Raw genomic sequence first — 23068 nt, forward strand, 5'->3', positions numbered from 1 at the left:
GTACTGTTTTTCCACGGTAAACTCTGCACACTTTTGCAAAGTGATTCCATTTTCCACATTTAGTACACTGTTTGCCTTTAGCTGGGCAATTCCCCTGTTCGCCATGCACTTTGTATCCACAATATCCACATGTTTTGGGGCGTTTGGAGTCTGTGTCGCTCTGTTTTGGAGTTCTGTCTGTCTCCGTTCTGAAACATGCTCTCTGGGCACTGGAGGTGTGCTTTGATGTCTGCCTGACTGCGTGCACTGCTTGTTCACGTGATGCGCTCATGCTGCCGCCTGAAATGGTTTTCATCTGAACCTGTGCTAGCTCGTGAGATCTGGCTATGTCGATAGCTTTGTCCAGCGTTAACTCTGATCCAACATTCAAAAGTTTCTCTCTCACTCGCGGTGATTGTATTCCAAATACAATACGGTCCCTGACCATCTCATCCTTGTTTGCATAATCACAGTCTTTCACAAGCAGACGCAGCTCAGTGACAAACTGTTCAAACGATTCACTAGCGCCTTGTACTTTCTCATGGAATTTGTACCTAGCGAAAATTGTATTGGTCTTTGGCAAAACATATGCTTCAAAACGATCGTAGTATGTTTTCAGTACCTTTGATTCAGCCTCGGTAAGTGTCCATGTGTTGTAAATGTCTCTCCCTTTTTCACCGATCCAGAGGAGCAGGTAGCTGCACTTTTCCTCTTCTCCTCTTTCCTTCAGAGGACCCGTGAACATCAGCTCCACATGCTGTTTGAACTTACGCCATGCATCGGGTAGATTTGTAGACCCCCAATCCATTCGAGGTGAAGGAACTCCAGCAAAATCCATCTTTTAGTCCTTTTACTCTGACACCATGTCTTGTTTTGTACGCTTTGTACAAAATAATAAAATGCAGGACGACAGGATATTTATAAACGTACCTCTTTATTAACTAGCTATAACGTGCATGTCCATGTGTCTCTGGCCATGATCATCTTAGAATGACCTCACCACCTGGGTGGTCTTAACCAATCATTGCACAGTATGATGCATCCAATTACAATTCAGTATGGTGACACATATGAATATTACACCCACCAAACTCTCCAGCTCGTGGCCCTAATCCTACCCCTGTCAGAGCCAATACTTACTCACGGGTGGGTCGGCTGTGCAAGCCACCGGACAGGCTTACTCTATAAGCAAGAGACTTAACTTGTTGTCTGTTAATTTAAAAAAGGAAGATGACAGCTGAAGTAAAAAGAAAATGTCATGCTTTTCAATTGTTATGACTTGACTGTTAAGAACGCAATGTTATGCCGTTATGTTTGCACTTTCTATTGAAAAGGATGATGTTACGGAGTCTAGTTGATAGGTAATCGACTAGTTGGACTGTTCCCCAGACTCCACGCGTAGGGATTTGTACAAGGCTTAACAAGGCTATTGAACTGAACATTGGTGTCTGTCTTTATTCCTTAATCCAATTTATCATACAGAAACAGTATTCTCTCCCTGTTTCAGTCCGTTTTCTTCTGTTTGAAGCCTAATGAACACGACCTAGCCCTTCCTGCTTTGCCATTTCCCGCCTAAACAGTCCCAGCAATGTCTCATCAGTGTCAAATTCCTCTTGGCCACGCCACATCGCCACTTCTGTCAAGGCAGAGGAGGACATCTACAAAGCACCATTCACTCACAGTTTAACCCCAAGGATGGGATGCCATACTATGTGTGCTTGCTTTGCGTACTGCTCTTTGGGGTTAAGAAGACAATGTTGTCATTGATACACTTTCAGAAATCATTAGCAGAAGAGGAACTTTGTGAAGTTCAAAGGTATTTGTCAACTTTTGTGTACATAACATTGTATGTACTCATTTTGATTGAAATAATAGCCTACGTTCACATAGTGAAATATTCACACCTGGAATTTCTAAATAATTTGTATTATGTTCATTGACCGAAATAAACCAATTGAAATGCATTATAAACCTATTGTAAATGCATTATTCATGGTTACCTGCAGGCATACATTATATTCAATAAATACTTTTTCATAGGCTGGATCTTCCCATCTTCCCATCGCCTTCTTTGCTTGCTTCTTTGCGTGCTTGCTGCGACTCTAGCCTCTAGCCACTCTCAGCGCGTACCTGCAGCATCAGCAACTTGCCCGCATGCTGCACTGACTGACGCACTCTCCCCCTTCGTCTCCTCTCTTATATTGCCCCCTTGCAATAAAACTATGTGTTATCCTTTCCATTAAACGTCATTATATTCACCATCAGCTTTATGACGAATAAGCCTACGTTGAGACGTCTCTCAAACAGTTCAACTGCATTGCCATGTATGCCATCCCATCCCACTTTTACACCATCCCTTTTGACAGACACATTCTCCTCCATCCTCTTAGTTGAATGAAAAAAGTGGGCAGTTCAATATTTCATATTTGCCCTCACTGTCTCAAACTCCCTCTTTTCTCCCTGTCCTTTGCAGCTGGTCGGACGTACGCGTCCCATACCTGCATAGAGCTCCCAGTATTCTTAGGGACCGTATCGAACGTCGCATTATCCAGCGCGCACTGCACCAAGTGAGGGAGCCGATACCGAAAAGACTTCACATCCCTTCAACCAAAAAAATATTATAAAATCCAGGATTGGACAACCATTAATCGAAATGTTTGTCAAAAGAATGCGGTAGGTGACGTTTTATTGATAATTTAGCCTAACAAATTTGGACCGATGGCGTTTAGATGAGGGCAGAAAGTTATAGTTGGCTTTGTCAGAGTATATATATTGGATTTACCCATAGCCTGCACTTATGTGTGACATGCAGTTTTTCTTTCTTTCCTCTCATTGCTTTCCTTCCCCGGTGGTCCTGAATTTAGCCTACTCTTATTTACATGGGCTATAATAGGGCTACAAGCAGGATAAGACCGTTTAGGGACGTATTTCTTTGCAGCTCACCTGCGCACTCAGAATGTTTTTTTCTTAAGAACAATATTCCACGTTTCTTATTCTACAGTGAAATTCGGATGGGTAATTTGATTTTTTTTTCCAACAGATTGAGGATAAATGCAGTAGCATAACTTTTAATTCCACAATCTCTCTGCATTGTCTTTTGACTGATACATCTTTAACTTTGCTTTGTAGCTTAAAGTTGAATACTAAAGAGCTTTGCAAGATGTTCCACAAGCAGTGCTATTTAGTAGGCGACACCTTCGGCCCCTAGTTGGTTTAATCTTTAAGAGTCTATTGATGCACCTGTGCGTAAATCTAAGTAACATAATAATAAAGAAATCCCCATCAAAACCCATTAGTTTAAACTAGAGATATCTTCTTTTGTTTTCTTCTTTTTTTTTTTTTACATGGGCTGCATCTCAATCCACCACATCTGCCTATGTCGGCCTTCCGCATCTGTGGTGGAAGGTGGCCGAGCTATAGTGGTGTTTGTCAGACCATGAGATGTCCTGAAAATCGGTCTTCTCACGAAAAACGTCTGTAGCATCCAAAAGGGTTCGGCCTATAAACTAATGTGACCACTCTATGGGAAGATGAGACTCTCAGGAATACTATGGTGTTCTCCATACAAATTAATGGAAGTATGGAGGTAGTTTTGTGCCAACGAAAGAAAGGGGTTAAATATGTGTCCAAAAAAACCAAAATATTTCCAGAGCTTTCTTATATCTCCACAGACACTTCAAAACCATATTTCTTATTATTTATTTTTTGACTGTCTTTTTTTGCCATTTATTAATGTATTATTCAATGCGTTTCTATTGGCTGTAGGAGTAACGGGCAAATTAAATATTTTATCAAATCATAAAAATAAAAAAGATATCAATGGCTTAGACTTTTATGTTTTAGCCCTTTTTGTAAAGTAGAAACCTAAACACCATTAAACTCTATCTCTATTCTATCCACCCATTAAAGCACGAAATAGCTTTCCTTCATCACTTTCATTTTTGCTGTCCTCCTCTACAGTACCACTCCTAGTACTTCTCAGTTTAGACAGGGTCATAAATAGCATCTCTCTCACTGTCTTTAGTCTTTATTTTTCCTTTTGCTCTCTCCCACTCTCTCTATTTCCACTGGGCACACACTGGTTGAATCAACTTTGTTTCGACGTCATTTCAATGAAATTACCCCCCCTCTCTGTCCCCCTCTCTAATGCAGTCTCTTAGCAGACATGTTGCCTTTGGCATCACAGTCTATAAGCGTCAGTCTCTGTCAGTGACATCAGACTTCAATGCAGCCAAAAACTGGATTTTGCTCTGTTTTACATACATTTCCACACTATGAGGTTGGAATAATACTGTGAAATTATGAAAATGATGATAATGCCCTTTTAGTGTAAGAGCTGTTTGAAAAGACAGCCTGAAATTTCAGCCTGTCTTGGTGGGATGGAGTTTTGGCCTGCCTGGTGACATCATCAATAGACCAATAAGAAAGAGAGTTCCAAACCTCTCTGCCAATAACAGCTAGTTTTCAGTTTTCCACTCGCCACTCAGACCACTCCCAGACAGTCTTAGCAAAATTCTTGCTTGAGAAATAGCTCTTTGCTAAGAAGCTATTTTTGTTTCTTTTTAAGAGTTTTAATTGAAAACAATCACAGTAAAGTACTTAATTCTTACCAGGAAATAAAAATAGCTGCTTTGGACCTTAAAGCCTACTAAGTAGCAACTGTGGAGGGACAAAACCGTGTTGATATTTCATTTTATCAGGAACTATTTTCTGATGTGAGTTGTTGCTTATCCTCATGAAGGGTATTCTTCTCCTCTCAATACAACCCATCTGAAGAAGATCATTGCACATATATGATCTGACCCCTGCGGCACTGCTTAGACACTTTAATCTAGTGGCACCAATAGGATTCTAGCTAATAACTACCAAACTATTATCAATATTGAACATTTTAACCAACCTATAGTGCCAAACGTGGTTTCAAATGGCTGGTGACACAGTGGGCATATATTACTTGTTACTATCGCTAGCTATTGTACTTTGTTGCCACAAAGGTTGTTGTCCATATCCCACATTACAGTAGAACATCCCACCCCCCAAGATATGTTTGGAGATACGGTCTTGACAAACAAATGTTATTGCCACCATTGGTTGTGAATTTGAACTTCTGAAGAGTTCGTCAACCACTGGTAGGTAATACGACTATGTTGACACCAGGGTTGGGGTCAATTCAATTTCAATTAAGTCAATTCAGGAGGTTGGCTGAAATTCCATTTCCAATTTTCCTCTTGGCTTTTTGCTATTTCAATGCTATTTCAGTTTATTTGAAGACACTTTCTGATAGACTCTTGGGTTCAGTCAAATGACATTTTCAACCAACTGTTTCCCACTCAAGAAGCTGAAATTGCAATAGTGGGGGTGGTTGTGTGATTCACACACTTTTTGTTAGCTAAATGAAATGGAAGGAAGGATGGATGGATAAATAGACCAATTAGGATTTAGAATCTCCAGTCCAGCCCAAAGAATATAGAATAATCCTGACTAGAGATTTCCACGTCAATGACATCAATCTCTCATTGACATCAATTCTTGATTTACATGAAAGTTCGATTACAGCACACACACATTTCTCAAGTTACGATGCGGCCCTAAATCACTGGAGAGGTAAGATGCGCAAACTCGTGGTATGTGGGATAGAGTGAACAGACACTGGGGAGTTGGAGAGTAATTTTCCCTAAGGGACTTTTTTGTGGTAACAGATATGAGTGATTTATGAATTTGAGGAAGCAGGTTCGAGGAACAAACAAAAGGTATCTGAGGTCTACATAGTTGTTAAATGGATAGTTAGCCCAAATTACATTGTTTCCTTTGAACCCAAAGCGTGGATTGCAGTTTCAGAGTAAGGAAACAAATAAGTAATTTGGGTGAACTATCTCTTTAACAGACAAGGTTGTAGGGACGATTCAGAGGTAGTATTTAAAAGAAGGAACTTGAACTACCCTTCGGTGTTCATTGAACAAGGGGAAGTTAGATGAATGAACTAGGGTTACGGAGGTTAGACCAGTGATGAAGAGACTAAGAGCTGAGAGAATTAAAAACAAGCCGCCAACATTCTCTTGTGTATCTGGGCCAGAACATTCCTTTTTTAATTTTCTGTAAAACAACGTGGATTTTGTGCCCTCGCTGGGCCGTGCAGAGACTGCTAACATCCTCTGCTTCCCCCGTGACTCAGTCTCCTCAGTCTTCTCATCCAGGAAACCAGGACATCATGCACCTTCTTGCCTTTCATCCCACCCTGCAGGAGGCGAGAGCAGGACGCTCTGAATGCACTCTGTTTCTCTGGCTTTTACCACGCAGCCTCGGGGACTGTGGGCTCCTTTAGTTCAGTTCAGTAATGGACACGGTATATAGGCTAGTTGGGGGGAGAAGAGTGGGGGGGATGGGGAGTGGGAGCATTAGTAGAAAAGTGAGAGGTGTCCATATAAGTGAATGGGGCTGAACAAATACTGACGGAAGTGGAGGGAGAGTAAAGTTATTTCTAAACTAAACACTCCATTAAGCATCCCCCAACCAGAAAACGTAACCTCACTAAAATGGGTCCAAGAGTCAGTGCTGTAATACCCAGAGCTTGTAGCCTTTTATGTGATTTGACCTTGATATGGCTCTTGTGCAGTATAAAGTGCATTCGGAAAGTATTCAGACCCCTTGACCTTTTCCACAATTTGTTACGTTACATCCTTATTCTAAAATTGATTAAATTGTTTTTTCTCCTTATCAATCTACACGCAATACCCCATAATGACAAAGCAAAAACGTTATTTTAGAAATGTTTGCTAATTTTAAAAAATATCACATTTACATAAGCATTTAGACTCTTTACTCAGTACTTTGTTAAAGCACCTTTGGCAGCGATTACAGCCTCAAGTCTTCTTGGGTATGATGCTACAAGCTTGGCACACCTGTATTTGGGGAGTTTCTCCCATTCTTCTCTGCAGATCCTCTCAAGCCCTGTCAGGTTGGATGGGGAGCGTCACTGCACAGCTATTTTCAGGTTTCTCCAGATATGTTCGATCAGGTTCAAATCCGGGCTCTGGGTAGGCCAATCAAGGACATTCAGAGACTTGTCCTGAAGCCACTCCTGTGTTGTCTTGGCTGTGTGCTTAGGGTCGTTGTCCTATTGGAAGGTGAACCTTCGCCCCAGTCTGAGGTCCTGAGCGCTCTGGAGCAGGTTTTCATCAAGGATCTCTCTGTACTTTGCTCCATTCATCTTTCCCTCGATCCTGACTGGTCTCCCAGTCCCTGCCGCTGAAAAACATCCCCAAAGCATGATGCTGCCACCACCATACTTCACCGTAGGGATGGTGCCAGGTTTCCTCCAGACGTGACGCTTGGAATTCAGGCCAAAGAGTTCAATCTTGGTTTCATCAGACCAGAGAATCTTGTTTCTCATGGTCTGAGAGTCCTTTAGATGCCTATTGGCAAACTCCAAGCGGGCTGTCATGTGACTTTTACTGGTGAGTGGCTTCCGTCTGGCCACTTTACCATAAAGGCCTGATTGGTGGAGTGCTGCAGAGATGGTTGTCCTTTTGGAAGGTTCTCCCATCTCCACAGAGGAACTCTGGAGCTCTGTCAGAGTGACCATTGGGTTCTTGGTTATCTGCCTGACCAAGGACCTTCTCCCCTGATTGCTCAGTTTGGCCAGGCGGCCAGCTCTAGGAAGAGTCTTGGTGGTTCCAAACTTCTTCCATTTAAGAATGATGGAGGCCACTGTGTTCTTGGGGACCTTCAATGCTGCAGACATTTTTTGGTACCCTTCCCCAGATCTGTGCCTCGACACAATCCTGTCTCGGAGCTCTACCGACAATTATTTTGACCTCATGGCTTGGTTTTTGCTCTGACATGCACTGTCAACTGTGGGACCTAATATAGACAGGTGTGTGCCTTTCCAAATCATGTCCAATCAATTGAATTTACCACAGGTGGACTCCTATCAAGTTGTAGAAACATCTCATGGGTGATCAATGGAAACAGGATGCACATGAGCTCACTTTCGAGTCTCATAGCAAAGGGTCTGAATACGTATGTAAATGAGGTTTTTATTATTCTTATTTTTATAAAGTAGCAAAAAATTCAAAAAAACTATTTTCGCTTTGTCATTATGGCATATTGTGTGTATGTTGATGAGGAAAATGTTTTGTTTAATCCATTTTAGAATAAGGCTGTAACTTAACAAAATGTGGAAAAAGGGAATGGGTCTGAACACTTTCCGAATGCACTGTAAGTGTTTGATATCATAATAAAGTACAGAATGGGTTGTGATAACCTATTTTCAAAGTTCCCACAATTACTCCTCAACAATTACATAAGCGGTTTGCTTGCATTGTACCTGTCTTTTTGTGTCTGCATAAAGCGTCCATCATAGTCCAAACCATGCACAGCAGTGTTCTACAATATTGGACTGTTGGCTTTCAAATTCTCAGCGCGGCTCAAGCAATTTCTCCAACTGTTAACACATTCAAATGAAAAAAAGGACGCGTACACAGAACCGCGTTGGTTGGGAATTTTAGGAAGGTGCACATTCGGGCTGTGCAACCCCGCGGACAGTGGTCTCAGAGCTGCGTAGCTATGTCACAATGGGGCGCCGTACTATCACATCTCAGCGTCTGTGGACTATGATTTAGAATTTAAGAACTGGTTGAAAGAGCCCTATTTTGTACTGTGTGTATCATATACTTGAGGATGTTGCACAGGCAGCTTTTTCTGGACATGGCATTGCTGTTGGTGGCGTCTCTGGGCCACGCTTGAGTTCTTTTCACTGTTTTCTTAATTAAAAAGAGCAGAAAAGCTGGCGGCACAATGACTGTGAGGCCAAGGACGTTCTTCCTGAAAGATGTGGCCAAGAGAGGCACCAAAAAACCAGGCTTGACGGACATTTTATTCACCATTATCAGTCTGGTCCATTAGGATGAACACAAACCAGTGTTTACGGATACTCATGTAACAATTATACAGTTTGACGTCCTTGGTTAGTGTCCTCTTCATGTGGTCATTGCTTTTCTTCAAGTCCTGTTTTAAGTGATTCCTAATGGCTTTTGGCTTCTTTTTCCATAAAAAAGAAAACTTGCCAGTGTCTCTTATCCTGTAATTTTCCAGTGTGGACTTTTGTAAGAGAAGGGGTATAAAGTGAAACACAGTGTGCAGCTGTTCTCTTGCCCGTCGCTCGCCTTTTGTGAGACATTTTCCAGTCAAGAGTATTAATGGCTGCCTGTCTGTGGCGCTAACCCAGCTGGCGCGAATACAAACAACATTTATTCAACCACAAGGCAGTGCCGTTTTATACTACACTCTATTTGTTTGGAGTCCTTTGACTGGATTTGATATACAGTAACAGCAATGATGAGAGTAAGGATGGAATTAAAAAGCACAGATGAACGACCTGTGCACTGCAATCGACTCGATTGCGAGTGACTTCAGCATTGAAGCGTGAGGCTAAACTTATCTGCTGTTTTGGCCCTGTACCACGTAGCTACGTGAAGGACACCCGTACACATGCGCAGACACTATGTGTGACTGTGTGAGAGAAAGTCTTGCATCATTCTCATCTCAATTTCTGCGGTGCTGCTCCTGCCAACGTCGTAACGCAGAGTCTACCTTTTAAGTATTATAGAATATTATGTACTTACACTGTAGTTAAACTGTCCCTGCCTATGTAATGACTTTGTAAAGACATCGTTTTAGGTACATGCTTTGAAGTGGTACCGAAATGCTCACAGTCAAAGGGTCATATAGGGACATTACTTTCAATTTCACTTAACTCATCAAAGTGAATATCCACAAGACTGACTTAGTAGTAGTAGTTTATTACATTTTACTTGTAGGCCGTACTTGGCAGCTAAAAGCTGAATTGCAGTACACAACACATACAAGTGAACAAATCTCAAAGCACTTGAAAAGCAAAACAAGCTTCAATTGGACTACAAAGTTGTAAGTACTTCAAGACTCCAACAGATCGAACGACAACCGCTTATACATTTGTAACTTCCACCCGCATCAGAGTAGCTACTGTACAAGCCCTTTAACACAAACAGCTCAGAGTAGGCTATGTCTCCTGCTCTTATCTCTTCCTTACCATTACTTGTATCATGATATAAGGTGACCTTGGGTATCCAGAGAAGTGTACATGTATAACATATGTACTAGGTTGCCCTTGGTCAGCCGAATGAACGTGGCTCTGTTTTGAGGGTGTCTAGGGCTAATTTAGTAGGCTAGTAGTAAGCTCTGTGAAACTGAGTTGGAAGTGGATTGGTGCAACTGGTGCTTGATTATTAGAATTTTAGTCACATAGAATGACTAAAAAGGCCTGAGTCAAGCCAGCTGGATAGGAGTGAACTCCCCCAACATGAACACATATACCCCCACACACACAAAACACACACACACACACACACACACACACACACACACACACACACACAGAATATTTGTGTGTATTTTGATGAGAGGACCTGCTTCATTTAATGTGAGCATGGTTGTGCTTTTTGAGCAGCTCACAGACTCTGCTTGTCTCTAAAACTGTGTCTGCAGTCAGTGACTTAATTGTCTACTGTGTCTGTTAATAGTCTACTCTGTCTGACTCATACAAATAAAACAAAAACAGTATTCACAAATATGTGTAACAAAAACATATAATTACAGCATTTTCCAAATGGTTGGTTTTCCATAATCATTGAATTTGTAGCAGAAAATGCACTCAAATTTGCCTTTATCCGCATAATTGACCATTGCTGCAGAATTTCCCCAAAATGCATTATTCTTCACCACCGCTAGATGGCACCAGCTGGCACCAACTCATCATCAAACTTTGATTATTTGAATCAGCTGTGTAGTGCTAGGGCAAAAACCAAAACGTGTACCGAGGGGGGGGCCCAGGACCGAGTTTGGGAAACCCTGAGCTAACCTAACGTAGCCAGGCATAAAATAAACGCCTGAAACAAGATCCCCCACATTCTGGTCTTGACGATAATAAAAAACTGTCGGGGGAGGTTCTCTTCTGCATTGTTCAACCAATCCAGTAAATGTGAAGGAGGAGTTAAGATGGAGTGTTACCTTGTTAATGACCATTTGTTGGCAACTCTGCTAAGGCTACCAGTCAAAACATTCAGGGAGATTCTCAATTGGAAAAAAGTCTGTCCTCTCCTCGACTCCTCCGTCCTCCTCTCCTCCGTGACCAGGAAACTAATAAGTGGTCGAGGAGTGTCAATTCGTTAGTAGGCCAACACAGGAGTGTCCTCCTCACCTCGATAGCCTCCTCTTGTGAAGTGCATCCTCTGCGTATCCTCCGCTGAAGACTTTTGAAATCTGACACACCCCCTTTGAATCAACTGTTGCACATGCACATATTTAAAAATGATACGCTACTTATACTTTTATCTATAAAATCTCTAGCACAACTAGCAACATTTATTTTTACTACTTCATACATTTATTTTGGGATACCACACCTTTAAACGTCAAGCGCTAGTAAAGAAGGTCTCATTTCATAGAAGTGGATTTTTTCCCACGTTTCCTCTCCTTCTCTCCTTGATTACATTTTACCTTTTTTAAAAAGAGGAGAGGATGGAGGAGAGGACGCAAGGAGTTGAGCAAATCCAATTGAGATTCTCCCTTCATCATTCATGGAGGAAGAAAGGTTTTTACGACCAGCTAAGCCAAACGGCAGCAAACTAGGCAACATATCGGGTTGATAGGTTTAAACATTTTTTATATATATTTGCTGTAAATGGTCATTTAGGCTCAGTCTGCAGAATTTTTGGAAAGTGCATCTAGGAAAAAACGGGAATGGCATAAAGATGTTATAATGAGTGAAATTATAATTCTATAGGTGATGTATAGGTGATGAATCGTATAGGTGATCAAGAGCATCCCGAGTGGCGCAGCAGTCTACGGCACTGCTGCGCCACTTGATTTGATTTGAGGCGTCACTACAGACCCAGGTTCGATCCTGGGCTGTGTCACAGCCAGCCATGACCGGGAGGCACATGAGGCGGCGCACAATTGGCCCAGCGTCATCTGGGTTAGGGGAGGGTTTGGCCAGCCAGGAATTCCTTGTCCCTTTGCACTCTAGCGACTCCTTGTGGCAGGCCGAGCGCCTGCAAGCTGACTTCGGTCGCCAGCTGAACAGTGTTTCCTCCGACACATTGGGGCGGCTGGCTTCCGGGTTAAGCAAGCAGTGTGTCAAGAAGCAGTGCGGCTTGGCAGGGTGTCAAGGCTGAGGTGTATGTGGTGTGGGAGTCAGGCGCAGGACACCGAAGTTTAGTCCAACAAAGTTTACTGTGAAACCACTAGGCAAAGATACAGTAAACGGCCTCAAACAAAACAGAGGCGAGCAATACGCAAACTATGCGTATTACACTAAACAACGAAACAGATACAAAAACACGCAGCACTACGGACAGGCGAAAAACAACACACAACCTAACCAATACAAAACAGGCAACTTATAGGACACGTAATCAGACACAAACGGACACAGGTGTAAAAGACAGACAAAAGCAATCAAACATAGAAACATTCAACGGTGGCAGCTAGTACTCGGGGACGACTGAACGCCGAAGCCTGCCCGAACCAGGAGGAGGAGCAGCCTCAGCAGAATCCGTGACAGTACCCCCCCCTTGACGCGCGGCTCCAGCCGTGCGCCGACCCCGGCCTCGGGGACGGCCAGGAGGACGCGGACCCGGGCGCGTGGGATGCCCACGGTGGAACTCAGTCAGGAGGGATGGATCTAGGATGTCCCTCCTAGGCACCCAGCACCGTTCCTCCGGACCGCACCCTCCCACTCCACGAGATACTGGAGACCACTCATCCGGCGCCTCGAGTCCAAGATGGTCCGGACCCTGTACGCCGGGGGCCCCCTCAATGTCCAAAGGGGGCGGAGGGGTCTCTCTTATCTCATCTTCTTGGAGTGGGCCAGCTACCACCGGCCTGAGAAGAGACACATGGAACGAGGGGTTAATATTCTTGTACTCATAGGCAGTTGTAACCTGTAACACACCTCGTTCAATCTTCTCAGGACTTTAAAGGGCCCCACAAACCGCCGACCCAGCTTCCGGCAGGGCAGGCGGAGGGGCAGGTTTCGAGTCGAGAGCCAGACTCGATCTCCCGGTGCATATACCGGTCCCTCACTGCGGTGGCGATCGGCGCCGCCTTTTGTTGACGGATGGCCCGCTGCAGATGGACATGGGCAGCGTCCCACGTCTCCTCCGAGCGCCGAATCCACTCATCCACCGCAGGGGGCCTCGATCTGGCTCTCGTGCCATGGTGCCAGGACCGGCTGATACCCTAAAACACACTGGAAAGGTGTTAAATTGGTGGAGGAGTGGCGGAGAGAGTTCTGGGCCATCTCTGCCCAGGGGATATACCTAGACCAATCCTCCGGCCGGCCCTGGCAATAGGACCTCAGAAACCTACCCACATCCTGGTTGACTCGTTCAACCTGCCCATTGCTCTCTGGGTGGTACCCCGAGGTAAGGCTCACCGAGACCCCCAAGCGTTCCATGAATGCCCCCCAGACTCTGGAGGTGAACTGGGGACCTCGGTCAGACACAATATCCTCGGGGACCCCATAGTGCCGGAACATGTGGGTAAATAGGGCCTCAGCGGTCTGTAGGGCAGTAGGGAGACCCGGCATTGGGAGGAGACGACAGGCCTTGGAAAACCGATCCACAACGACCAAAATGGTGGTATTCCCCTGGGAGGGGGGTAGGTCGGTCACAAAATCCACCGAGAGGTGGGACCATGGTCGTTGTGGAACGGGCAGGGGATGTAACTTTCCCCTGGGCAAATGTCTAGGCGCCTTACACTGGGCGCACACCGAGCAGGAGGAGACATAAACCCTCACATCCTTAGCTAACATTGGCCACCAGTATTTCACGCTAAGGCAGTGCACTGTCCGGCCAATACCTGGATGTCCAGAGGAGGGTGATGTATGAGCCCAATAAATAAGGCGATCACGAACCTCGAGCGGAACGTACGTCCGCCCCACAGGACACTCGGGGGGAGTAGGGTCGGTACGCAGTGCCCGCTCGATCTCCGCATCGACCTCCCACACCACCGGAGCCACCAGACAAGACTCCGGCAGTATGGGAGTAGGCTCAATGGACCTCTCCTCTGTGTCATACCGCCGGGACAGGGCGTCTGCCTTACCGTTCTGGGACCCTGGGATGTATGTGATCTTAAAAACAAACCGGGTCAGGAACATGTTCCACCTAGCCTGACGAGGGTTCAATCTCCTAGCTGCCCGGATGTACTCCAGGTTACGGTGATCAGTCAGAATGAGGAAAGGGTGTTGAGCCCCCTCAAGCCAATGCCGCCACACCTTTAGGGCCTGGACGACAGCTAACAGCTCCCTGTCCCCTACGTCATAATTACGCTCCGCCGAGCTGAGCTTCTTGGAATAGAACGCACAGGGGCGGAGCTTAGGTGGCGTGCCGGACCGTTGTGACAGGACTGCCCCAATACCGGCCTCGGACGCGTCTACCTCTACTTGGAATGGTAAAGAGGGATCTACGCACAATCCCCCTGTCTATGAGGTGGTAGCCGTGTTGCCCTCGTTTTGCTGAACACCAGTGCTAAATCCTCATATTCAGGGGGAATGCGCATTGCGGGCACTTGGTTCGGACTCTCTACCGAGGTCGCCCCTAAGGAAACCCCTAGACATCTCCCTACACACTGGGCAGACCACTCCATAAGAGCCCTCTGTTGCCACGCAATGGTAGGATCATGGGCGCTTAACCAGGGAAGCCCCAGCACCACGGGATACGCAGGAGAGTCAATCAGATAAAACTGAATGATCTCCTCATGACCCCCCTGCGTCGTCATCTTAAGTGGTGCTGTGTCTTCTCTGATCAACCCCGACCCCAATGGCCGGCTGTCTAGGGCATGAACAGGAAAGGGGGCTTCTACCGGCCGAAGGGGAATTCCTAACCTATAACAAAATGCCCGATCAACAAAATTCCCAGCTGCGCCTGAATCTACTAGCGCCTTATGCTGGGAATGAGGTGCCACCTGTGGAAATCTCACAGGTATACACATGTGACCAACAGAGAGCTCTGGGTAAGTGGGGCGCCTACTCACCTGAAATGACTCCCCAGTGCGTGACCTGTTGTCCCCTCTCCCAGGAGACCCTCCCCAGCACCTGGCCGCGGTGTGTCCTCCACGGCCACAGTTGGTGCAGGGGATGGCCCCCCTCGGGTTCTCTCTCCTCCTCTCTCTAGCGCCAGCACCTCCGAGCTCCATGGGAATCGGCTCGGAGGTGCTGGAGGGTGGAATGGACGACCCCCACTCGGGACGTCCGCGGGTAGCCAGCAGGGTGTCGAGACGGATGGAGATGTCCACCAACTGGTCGAAGGATAGGTTGGTGTCCCTGCAGGCCAGCTCACGATGAACGTCCTCTCGTAGGCTACACCGGTAATGGTCGATGAGGGCCCTCTCATTCCACCCCGCATCCGCCGCTAGAGTCCGGAACTCCAGGGCGAACTCCTGTGCGCTCCTCTTCCCCTGTCGGAGGTGGAACAGACGCTCCCCCGCCGCCTTCCCCTCAGGTGGATGATCGAAGACAGCCCTGAAGCGGCGGGAGAACTCTGCGTAGGTGATGGTAGCGGCGTCTATTCCCCTCCATTCGGCGTTGGCCCACTCCAACGCCTTGCCGGATAGACAGGAGATGAGGGCGGAGACGCCTCGTATCCCGAGGGCGCTGGGTGTATGGTGGCCAGGTAGAGTTCCACCTGCAGGAGGAACCCCTGACACCCGGCTGCAGAACCATCATATGCCCTCGGGAGCGAGAGCCGAATGCCACTGGGTTCCGGTGCTGAGAGAGGAGGACTGGCCGTTGGTGATGGGATGGTGTGAGAAGGCGTGGGCACCTCTCCCGTAACCAACCGGCGCAGAGTGTTGGACACCTCGTTCATGGCGGCCCCAAGTTGCCGGATCATGATGTCTTGGTCGCTGATCCGATCCTCCAGCGACTTGGGTGCCGCCACTGCTCCTGCTGACTCCATACTGGTGTGTTGTTCTGTCAAGGCTGAGGTGTATGTGGTGTGGGAGTCAGGCGCAGGACACCGAAGTTTAGTCCAACAAAGTTTACTGTGAAACCACTAGGCAAAGATACAGTAAACGGCCTCAAACAAAACAGAGGCGAGCAATACGCAAACTATGCGTATTACACTAAACAACGAAACAGATACAAAAACACGCAGCACTACGGACAGGCGAAAAACAACACACAACCTAACCAATACAAAACAGGCAACTTATAGGACACGTAATCAGACACAAACGGACACAGGTGTAAAAGACAGACAAAAGCAATCAAACATAGAAACATTCAACGGTGGCAGCTAGTACTCCGGGGACGACGAATGCCCGAAGCCTGCCCGAACCAGGAGGAGGAGCAGCCTCGGCAGAATCCGTGACACAGGGTCGTGTTTCGGAGGACGCATTGCTCTCGACCTTTGCCTCTCCTGAGTCCATAGGGGAGTTGCAGCAATGGATATCATAAAAAAGGGGTAAAATAAAGATAATTTAACTGGTGGTCAAGGTACACAAAACTGCATTTTTTAAATTTACAGTGCCTTGCAAAAGTATTCATCCCCCTTGGCATTTTCCCTATTTTGTTGCATTACAACCTGTAATTTAAATGGATTTTTATTTGGATTTCATGTAATGGACATACGCAAAATAGTCCAAATTGGTGAAGTGAAATGAAAAAAATAACTTGTTTCAAAAAATTCTAAAAAATAAATAACGGAAAAATGGTGCGTGCATATGTATTCACAACCTTTGCTATGAAGCCCCTAAATAAGATCTGGTGCAACCAATTACCTTCAGAAGTCACATAATTAGTTAAATAAAGTCCACCTGTGTGCAATCTAAGTGTCACATGATCTGTCACATGATCTCAGTATATATACACCTGTTCTGAAAGGCCCCAGAGTCTGCAACACCACTAAGCAAGCGGCACCATGAAGTCCAAGAAGCTCTCCAAACAGGTCAGGGACAAAGTTGTGGAGAAGTACAGATCAGGGTTGGGTTATTAAAAAATATGGCACCACAACAAACCAGCCAAGAGAGGGCTGCCCAACAAAACTCACGGACCAGGCAAGGAGGGCATTAATCAGACAGGCTGCAAAGCTCCACAGCAGAGATTGGAGTACAGTGGGGAAAAAAAGTATTTAGTCAGCCACCAATTGTGCAAGTTCTCCCACTTAAAAAGATGAGAGAGGCCTGTAATTTTCATCATAGGTACACGTCAACTATGACAGACAAATTGAGGAGAAAAAAATCCAGAAAATCACATTGTAGGATTTTTAATGAATTTATTTGCAAATTATGGTGGAAAATAAGTATTTGGTCACCTACAAACAAGCAAGATTTCTGGCTCTCACAGACCTGTAACTTCTTCTTTAAGAGGCTCCTCTGTCCTCCACTCGTTACCTGTATTAATGGCACCTGTTTGAACTTGTTATCAGTATAAAAGACACCTGTCCACAACCTCAAACAGTCACACTCCAAACTCCACTATGGCCAAGACCAAAGAGCTGTCAAAGGACACCAGAAACAAAATTGTAGACCTGCACCAGGCTGGGAAGACTGAATCTGCAATAGGTAAGCAGCTTGGTTTGAAGAAATCAACTGTGTGAGCAATTATTAGGAAATGGAAGACATACAAGACCACTGATAATCTCCCTCGATCTGGGGCTCCACGCAAGATCTCACCCCGTGGGGTCAAAATGATCACAAGAAAGGTGAGCAAAAATCCCAGAACCACACGGGGGGACCTAGTGAATGACCTGCAGAGAGCTGGGACCAAAGTAACAAAGCCTACCATCAGTAACACACTACGCCGCCATGGACTCAAATCCTGCAGTGCCAGACGTGTCCCCCTGCTTAAGCCAGTACATGTCCAGGCCCGTCTGAAGTTTGCTAGAGTGCATTTGGATGATCCAGAAGAGGATTGGGAGAATGTCATATGGTCAGATGAAACCAAAATATAACTTTTTGGTAAAAACTCAACTCGGTCGTGTTTGGAGGACAAAGAATGCTGAGTTGCATCCAAAGACCACCATACCTACTGTGAAGCATGGGGGTGGAAACATCGTGCTTTGGGGCTGTTTTTTCTGCAAAGGGACCAGGACGACTGATCCGTGTAAAGGAAAGAATGAATGGGGCCATGTAACGTGAGATTTTGAGTGAAAACCTCCTTCCATCAGCAAGGGCATTGAAGATGAAACGTGGCTGGGTCTTTCAGCATGACAATGATCCCAAACACACCGCCCGGGCAACGAAGGAGTGGCTTCGTAAGAAGCATTTCAAGGTCCTGGAGTGGCCTAGCCAGTCTCCAGATCTCAACCCCATAGAACATCTTTGGAGGGAGTTGAAAGTCTGTGTTGCCCAGCGACAGCCCCAAAACATCACTGCTCTAGAGGAGATCTGCATGGAGGAATGGGCCAAAATACCAGCAACAGTGTGTGAAAACCTTGTGAAGACTTACAGAAAACGTTTGACCTGTGTCATTGCCAACAAAGGGTATATAACAAAGTATTGAGAAACTTTTGTTATTGACCAAATACTTATTTTCCACCATAATTTGCAAATAAATTCATTAAAAATATTTTCTTTCTCATTTTGTCTGTCATAGTTGACGTGTACCTATGATGAAAATTACAGGCCTCTCTCATCTTTTTAAGTGGGAGAACTTGCACAATTGGTGGCTGACTAAATACTTTTTCCCCCCACTGTATCTGTCCATAGGACAACTTTAAGCCATACACTCCACAGAGCTGGGCTTTATGGAAGAGTGGCCAGAAAAAAGCCATTGCTTAAAGAACAAAATAAGCAAACACATTTGGTGTTGGCCAAAAGGCATGTGGGTGACTCCCCAAACATATGGAAGAAGGTACTTTGGTCAGATGAGACAAAAAATTTAGCTTTTTGGCCATCAAGGAAAACGCTGTCTGGCGCAAACCCAACACCTCTCATCACCCCGAGAACACCATCCCCACAGTGAAGCATGGTGGTGGCAGCATCATGCTGTGGGAATGTTTTTCATCGGCAGGGACTGGGAAACTGGTCAGAATTGAAGGAATGATGGATGGCGCTAAATACAGGGAAATTCTTGAGGGAAACCTGTTTCTGTCTTCCAGTGATTTGAGACTGGGACGGAGGTTCACCTTCCAGCAGGACAATGACCCTAAGCATACTGCTAAAGCAACACTCGAATGGTTTAAGGGGAAACATTTAAATGTCTTGGAATGGCCTAGTCAAAGCCCAGACCTCAATCCAATTGAGAATATGTGGTATGACTTAAAGATTGCTGTACACCAGCGGATCCCATCCAACTTGAAAGAGCTGGAGCAGTTTTGCCTTGAAGAATGGGCAAAAATCCCAGTGGCTAGATGTGCCAAGCTTATAGAGACATACCACATGATACTTGCAGCTGTAATTGCTGCAAAAGGTGGCTCTACAAAGTATTGAATAGTTATGCACGCTCAAGTTCTGTTTTTTGTCTTATTTCTTGTTTGTTTCGCCTCAAAAAATATTTGGATCTTCAAAGTGGTAGGCATGTTGTGTAAATCAAATGATACAAACCTCACAAAAATCCATTTTAATTCCATGTTGTAAGGCAACAAAATAGGAAAAATGCCAAGGGGGGTGAATACTTTCGCAAGCCACTGTATGTGAGGTAAAAGGTAAAAACCTACCTTTTTGGAGAAGGATCTGAAAAGTACTGAAAAGTATGAAGGAAAGTTTGTTGCCCTGTCCTTTCTGAAAAGGGCCTGAAAAGTATTTTGAAAAATATTAAAAGTAGGCAAAAAGTAAGCCTACTTCTGCTGTCTTTTGCGTGAGGTAAAATCTTTGTTCAGTTAACTTTCTTGAAACGTACTCACTCAGAAATGCCTCTGCCCTTATTTGTGTGATGTAGATGTTTATGTTCCCTTGCTTTTCCATCGTGGCCGATTCTTTGAGTTTGTTTGAGGTCAGTGAGAGCGGCCTGCCATGCCTGCTGAGCTAATAACAGGGCCAGACTGGTGAAGGAGCACTGGCAGGCAGCCCTGGGCTAAGCAGACATGTAATTTGCTCATGGAGGTGATGAATCGGTTGCGGTCAGATGTGGATTTGCCACCGGATTCCTTTTTGGGGGCCAAGCTACTGCTCCTCCCATGCCTCTGTGTTCCGTATTAGGCTTTTCAAAGCCCCTGATCTTTTTATTTTATTGAATTGAGACCGTTTAGTCTTTACTTTATTCCCATAAATGGTCTATTTTCTGTCCTCCGCACACATTTTCCTCATGTGCTTTCCCCTAATCTCTTCATCAACTACACTTTCAATCTCATCATCCTCTATTTCACCACTATATCTCTCTATTGATCTGTTTGACCCTGTTTATCTCCTTCAATCTACTTGTTTACCCTCTGGCATTGATCTAACATTTGAATACTCATCATTCATTGATCTCTGCCCCCTCTGTTCTTATCGACACTCAAATCATAGAGGGTATATAATGTAGGAGTAAAATAAGCTTTAAAATAATACTGTAACCAATTGGCGAAGTAGAGATTGTTTCTTCGATGATGTACAAACAAGGTGCATATGCCATAGGGTGTATATGTAATATGTCCCATTTCCCCCCATATCACTCTCACTACCTCTGATCCACAGACCAGTCAGGTTCCTCCCCCTTCTGTGCGCAGTTTGCCATCTGACCATGGCTTTCCCCGCCCAAACAGGATACTCAGAAGGTACAGATCTTCTAAAGTGTCTTTTGATGGACTATTATTAAATGGGATGACATGGAATTGCATTAAAATATTTATTTTGAGATCAGGTTGTTATTATTTTAAAGGGATACTTTGGGATTTTGGCCTTTATGTACTTCCCCAGAGTCAGATTAACTTGTGGATACCATTTTTATGTCTATGCGTGCAGTTTGAAATAAGTTGCTAACTAGCATTAGCCTGATTGCTAACTAGCATTAGCGCAATGACTGGAGGTCTACAGGAACAGCTAGTATGCTAGCTGTTCATATAGACTTCCAGCCATAGCTGTTCCTGTAGACTTCCAGTCATTGTGCTAACGCTAGTTAGCTTTGGCTTGCGAAATTACCTAAAACTTCCTTCATACTGGACGCAGAGACATAAAAATGGTATCCACAATTTCATCTGACTCTGGGGAAGTAGATACAGGCCTAACAACCTAAAGCATCCCTTTAACCTTAGCAGCCCAGTGGTCCTCATGAACTAGAATTGAAAGCCTCAGTTGCTGCATAGTAGTTGCTGTTATGCTTCAGTTTGGAGAAACACTACCAGTCAAAAGTTTTAGAACACCTACTCATTCAATTTTTTTTGTTTTTTTTTACTATTTTCTACATTGTAGAATAATAGTGAAGACATCAAAACTATGAAATAACACATATGGAATCATGCAGTAACAAAAAAAGGGTTAAACAAATCAAAATATATTTTATATTTGAGATTCTTCAAATAGCCACCCTTTGCCTTGATGACAGCTTTGCACACTCTTGGCATTCTCTCAACCAGCTTCACCTGGAATGCTTTTCCAACAGTCTTGAAGGAGTTCCCACATATGCTGAGCACTTGTTGGCTGCTTTTCCTTCACTCTGCCATCCGACTCATCCCAAACTATCTCAATTTGGTTGAGATCGGGGGATTGTGGAGGCCAGGTCATCTGATGCAGCACTCCATCACTCTCCTTCTTGGTAAAATAGCCCTTACATAGCCTGGAGGTGTGTTTTGGGTCATTGCCCTATTGAAAAAGAAATGATAGTCCCATTAAGTGCAAACCAGATGGGATGGCGTATTGCTGCAGAATGCTGTGGTAGCCATGCTGGTTAAGTGTGCCTTGAATTCTAAATAAATCACAGACAGTGTCACCAGCAATGCACCCCCACACCATCACACCTCCTCCTCCATGCTTTACGGTGGGAAATCATCCTTTCAACCACACCGTGTCTTACAAAAATCTCAAATTTGGACTCTCCAATTTGGACACATTTCCACCGGTCTAATGTCCATTGCTCGTGTTTCATGGCCCAAGCAAGTCTCTTCTTCTTATTGGGGTCCTTTAGTAGTGGTTTCTTTGCAGCAATTCGAACATGAAGGCCTGATTCACACAGTCTCCTGTGAACAGTTGATGTTGAGATGTGTCTGTTACTTCAACTCTGTGAAGCATTTATTTGGGCTGCAATTTCTGAGGCTGGTAACTCTAATGAATGTATCCTCTGAAGCAGAGGTAACTCTGGGTCTTCCATTCCTGTGGCGGTCCTCATGAGAGCCAGTTTCATCATAGCGCTTGATGGTTTTTGAGACTGCACTTGAAGAAACGTTCAAAGTTCTTGAAATTGTTCGTATTGACTGACCTTCATGTCTTAAAGTAATGATGGACTGTCATATCTCTTTGCTTATTTGAGATGTTCTTGCCATAATATGGACTTGGTCTTTTACCCAATAGGGCTGTCTTCTGTATACCCCCCCTACCTTGTCACAACACAACTGATTGGCTCAAATGCATTAAGAAGGAAATAAATTCCACAAATTAACTTTTAAGAAGGCACACTTGTTAATTCAAATGCATTCCAGGTGACTATCTCATGAAGCTGGTTGAGAGAATGCCAAGAGTGTGCAAAGCTGTCATTACGGCAAAGGGTGGCTACTTGAAGAATCTCAAATATAAAATATATTTTGATTTGTTTAACACCTTTTTGGTTACTACATGATTCAATATGTGTTATTTCATAGTTTTGATGTCTTCACTATTATTCTACAATGTAAAAAATAGTTTAAAAAAAGAAAAACCATTGAATGAGTAGGTGTTCTACAACTTAGTAGAACTTAGGTGTAGTTAAGATAAACATGGAGGTGTAGTTAAGATAAACATGGATTATGTATAATATATATTTCTATATATTCAACATGTACCTGATTAAAGCATTTAGTTTTCCGCCATTCCGTGATCATGGAATTTTTTTGCCAAAAATTGTACTCATCCGTGGAATTTAACCATTGCTGCAAATCTTGAAGATTGTCCCCAAAATGCATTATTCACCACCACCACTAGAGGTCAATAGCCGGCCACT

At 44.7% G+C, this 23068-nt stretch overlaps 1 protein-coding gene across 1 annotated transcript in view; it reads left to right on the forward strand.

The window, feature by feature from the left end:
• Positions 1-2471: 2471 nt before the first annotated feature.
• The window catches only part of LOC121585838 (brevican core protein-like), a 37628-nt gene continuing 17031 nt past the window's right edge, over positions 2472-23068 (forward strand). The window contains exons 1-2 of the mRNA XM_045226462.1: positions 2472-2652; positions 20635-20714. Of these exons, the coding sequence (XP_045082397.1) occupies positions 2633-2652; positions 20635-20714 (100 nt within the window). The 5' untranslated portion in view covers positions 2472-2632. The remainder of the gene's footprint in view (positions 2653-20634; positions 20715-23068) is intronic.

Source organism: Coregonus clupeaformis, chromosome 17 (assembly GCF_020615455.1).
Source record: "Coregonus clupeaformis isolate EN_2021a chromosome 17, ASM2061545v1, whole genome shotgun sequence".
Taxonomy (NCBI): domain Eukaryota; kingdom Metazoa; phylum Chordata; class Actinopteri; order Salmoniformes; family Salmonidae; genus Coregonus; species Coregonus clupeaformis.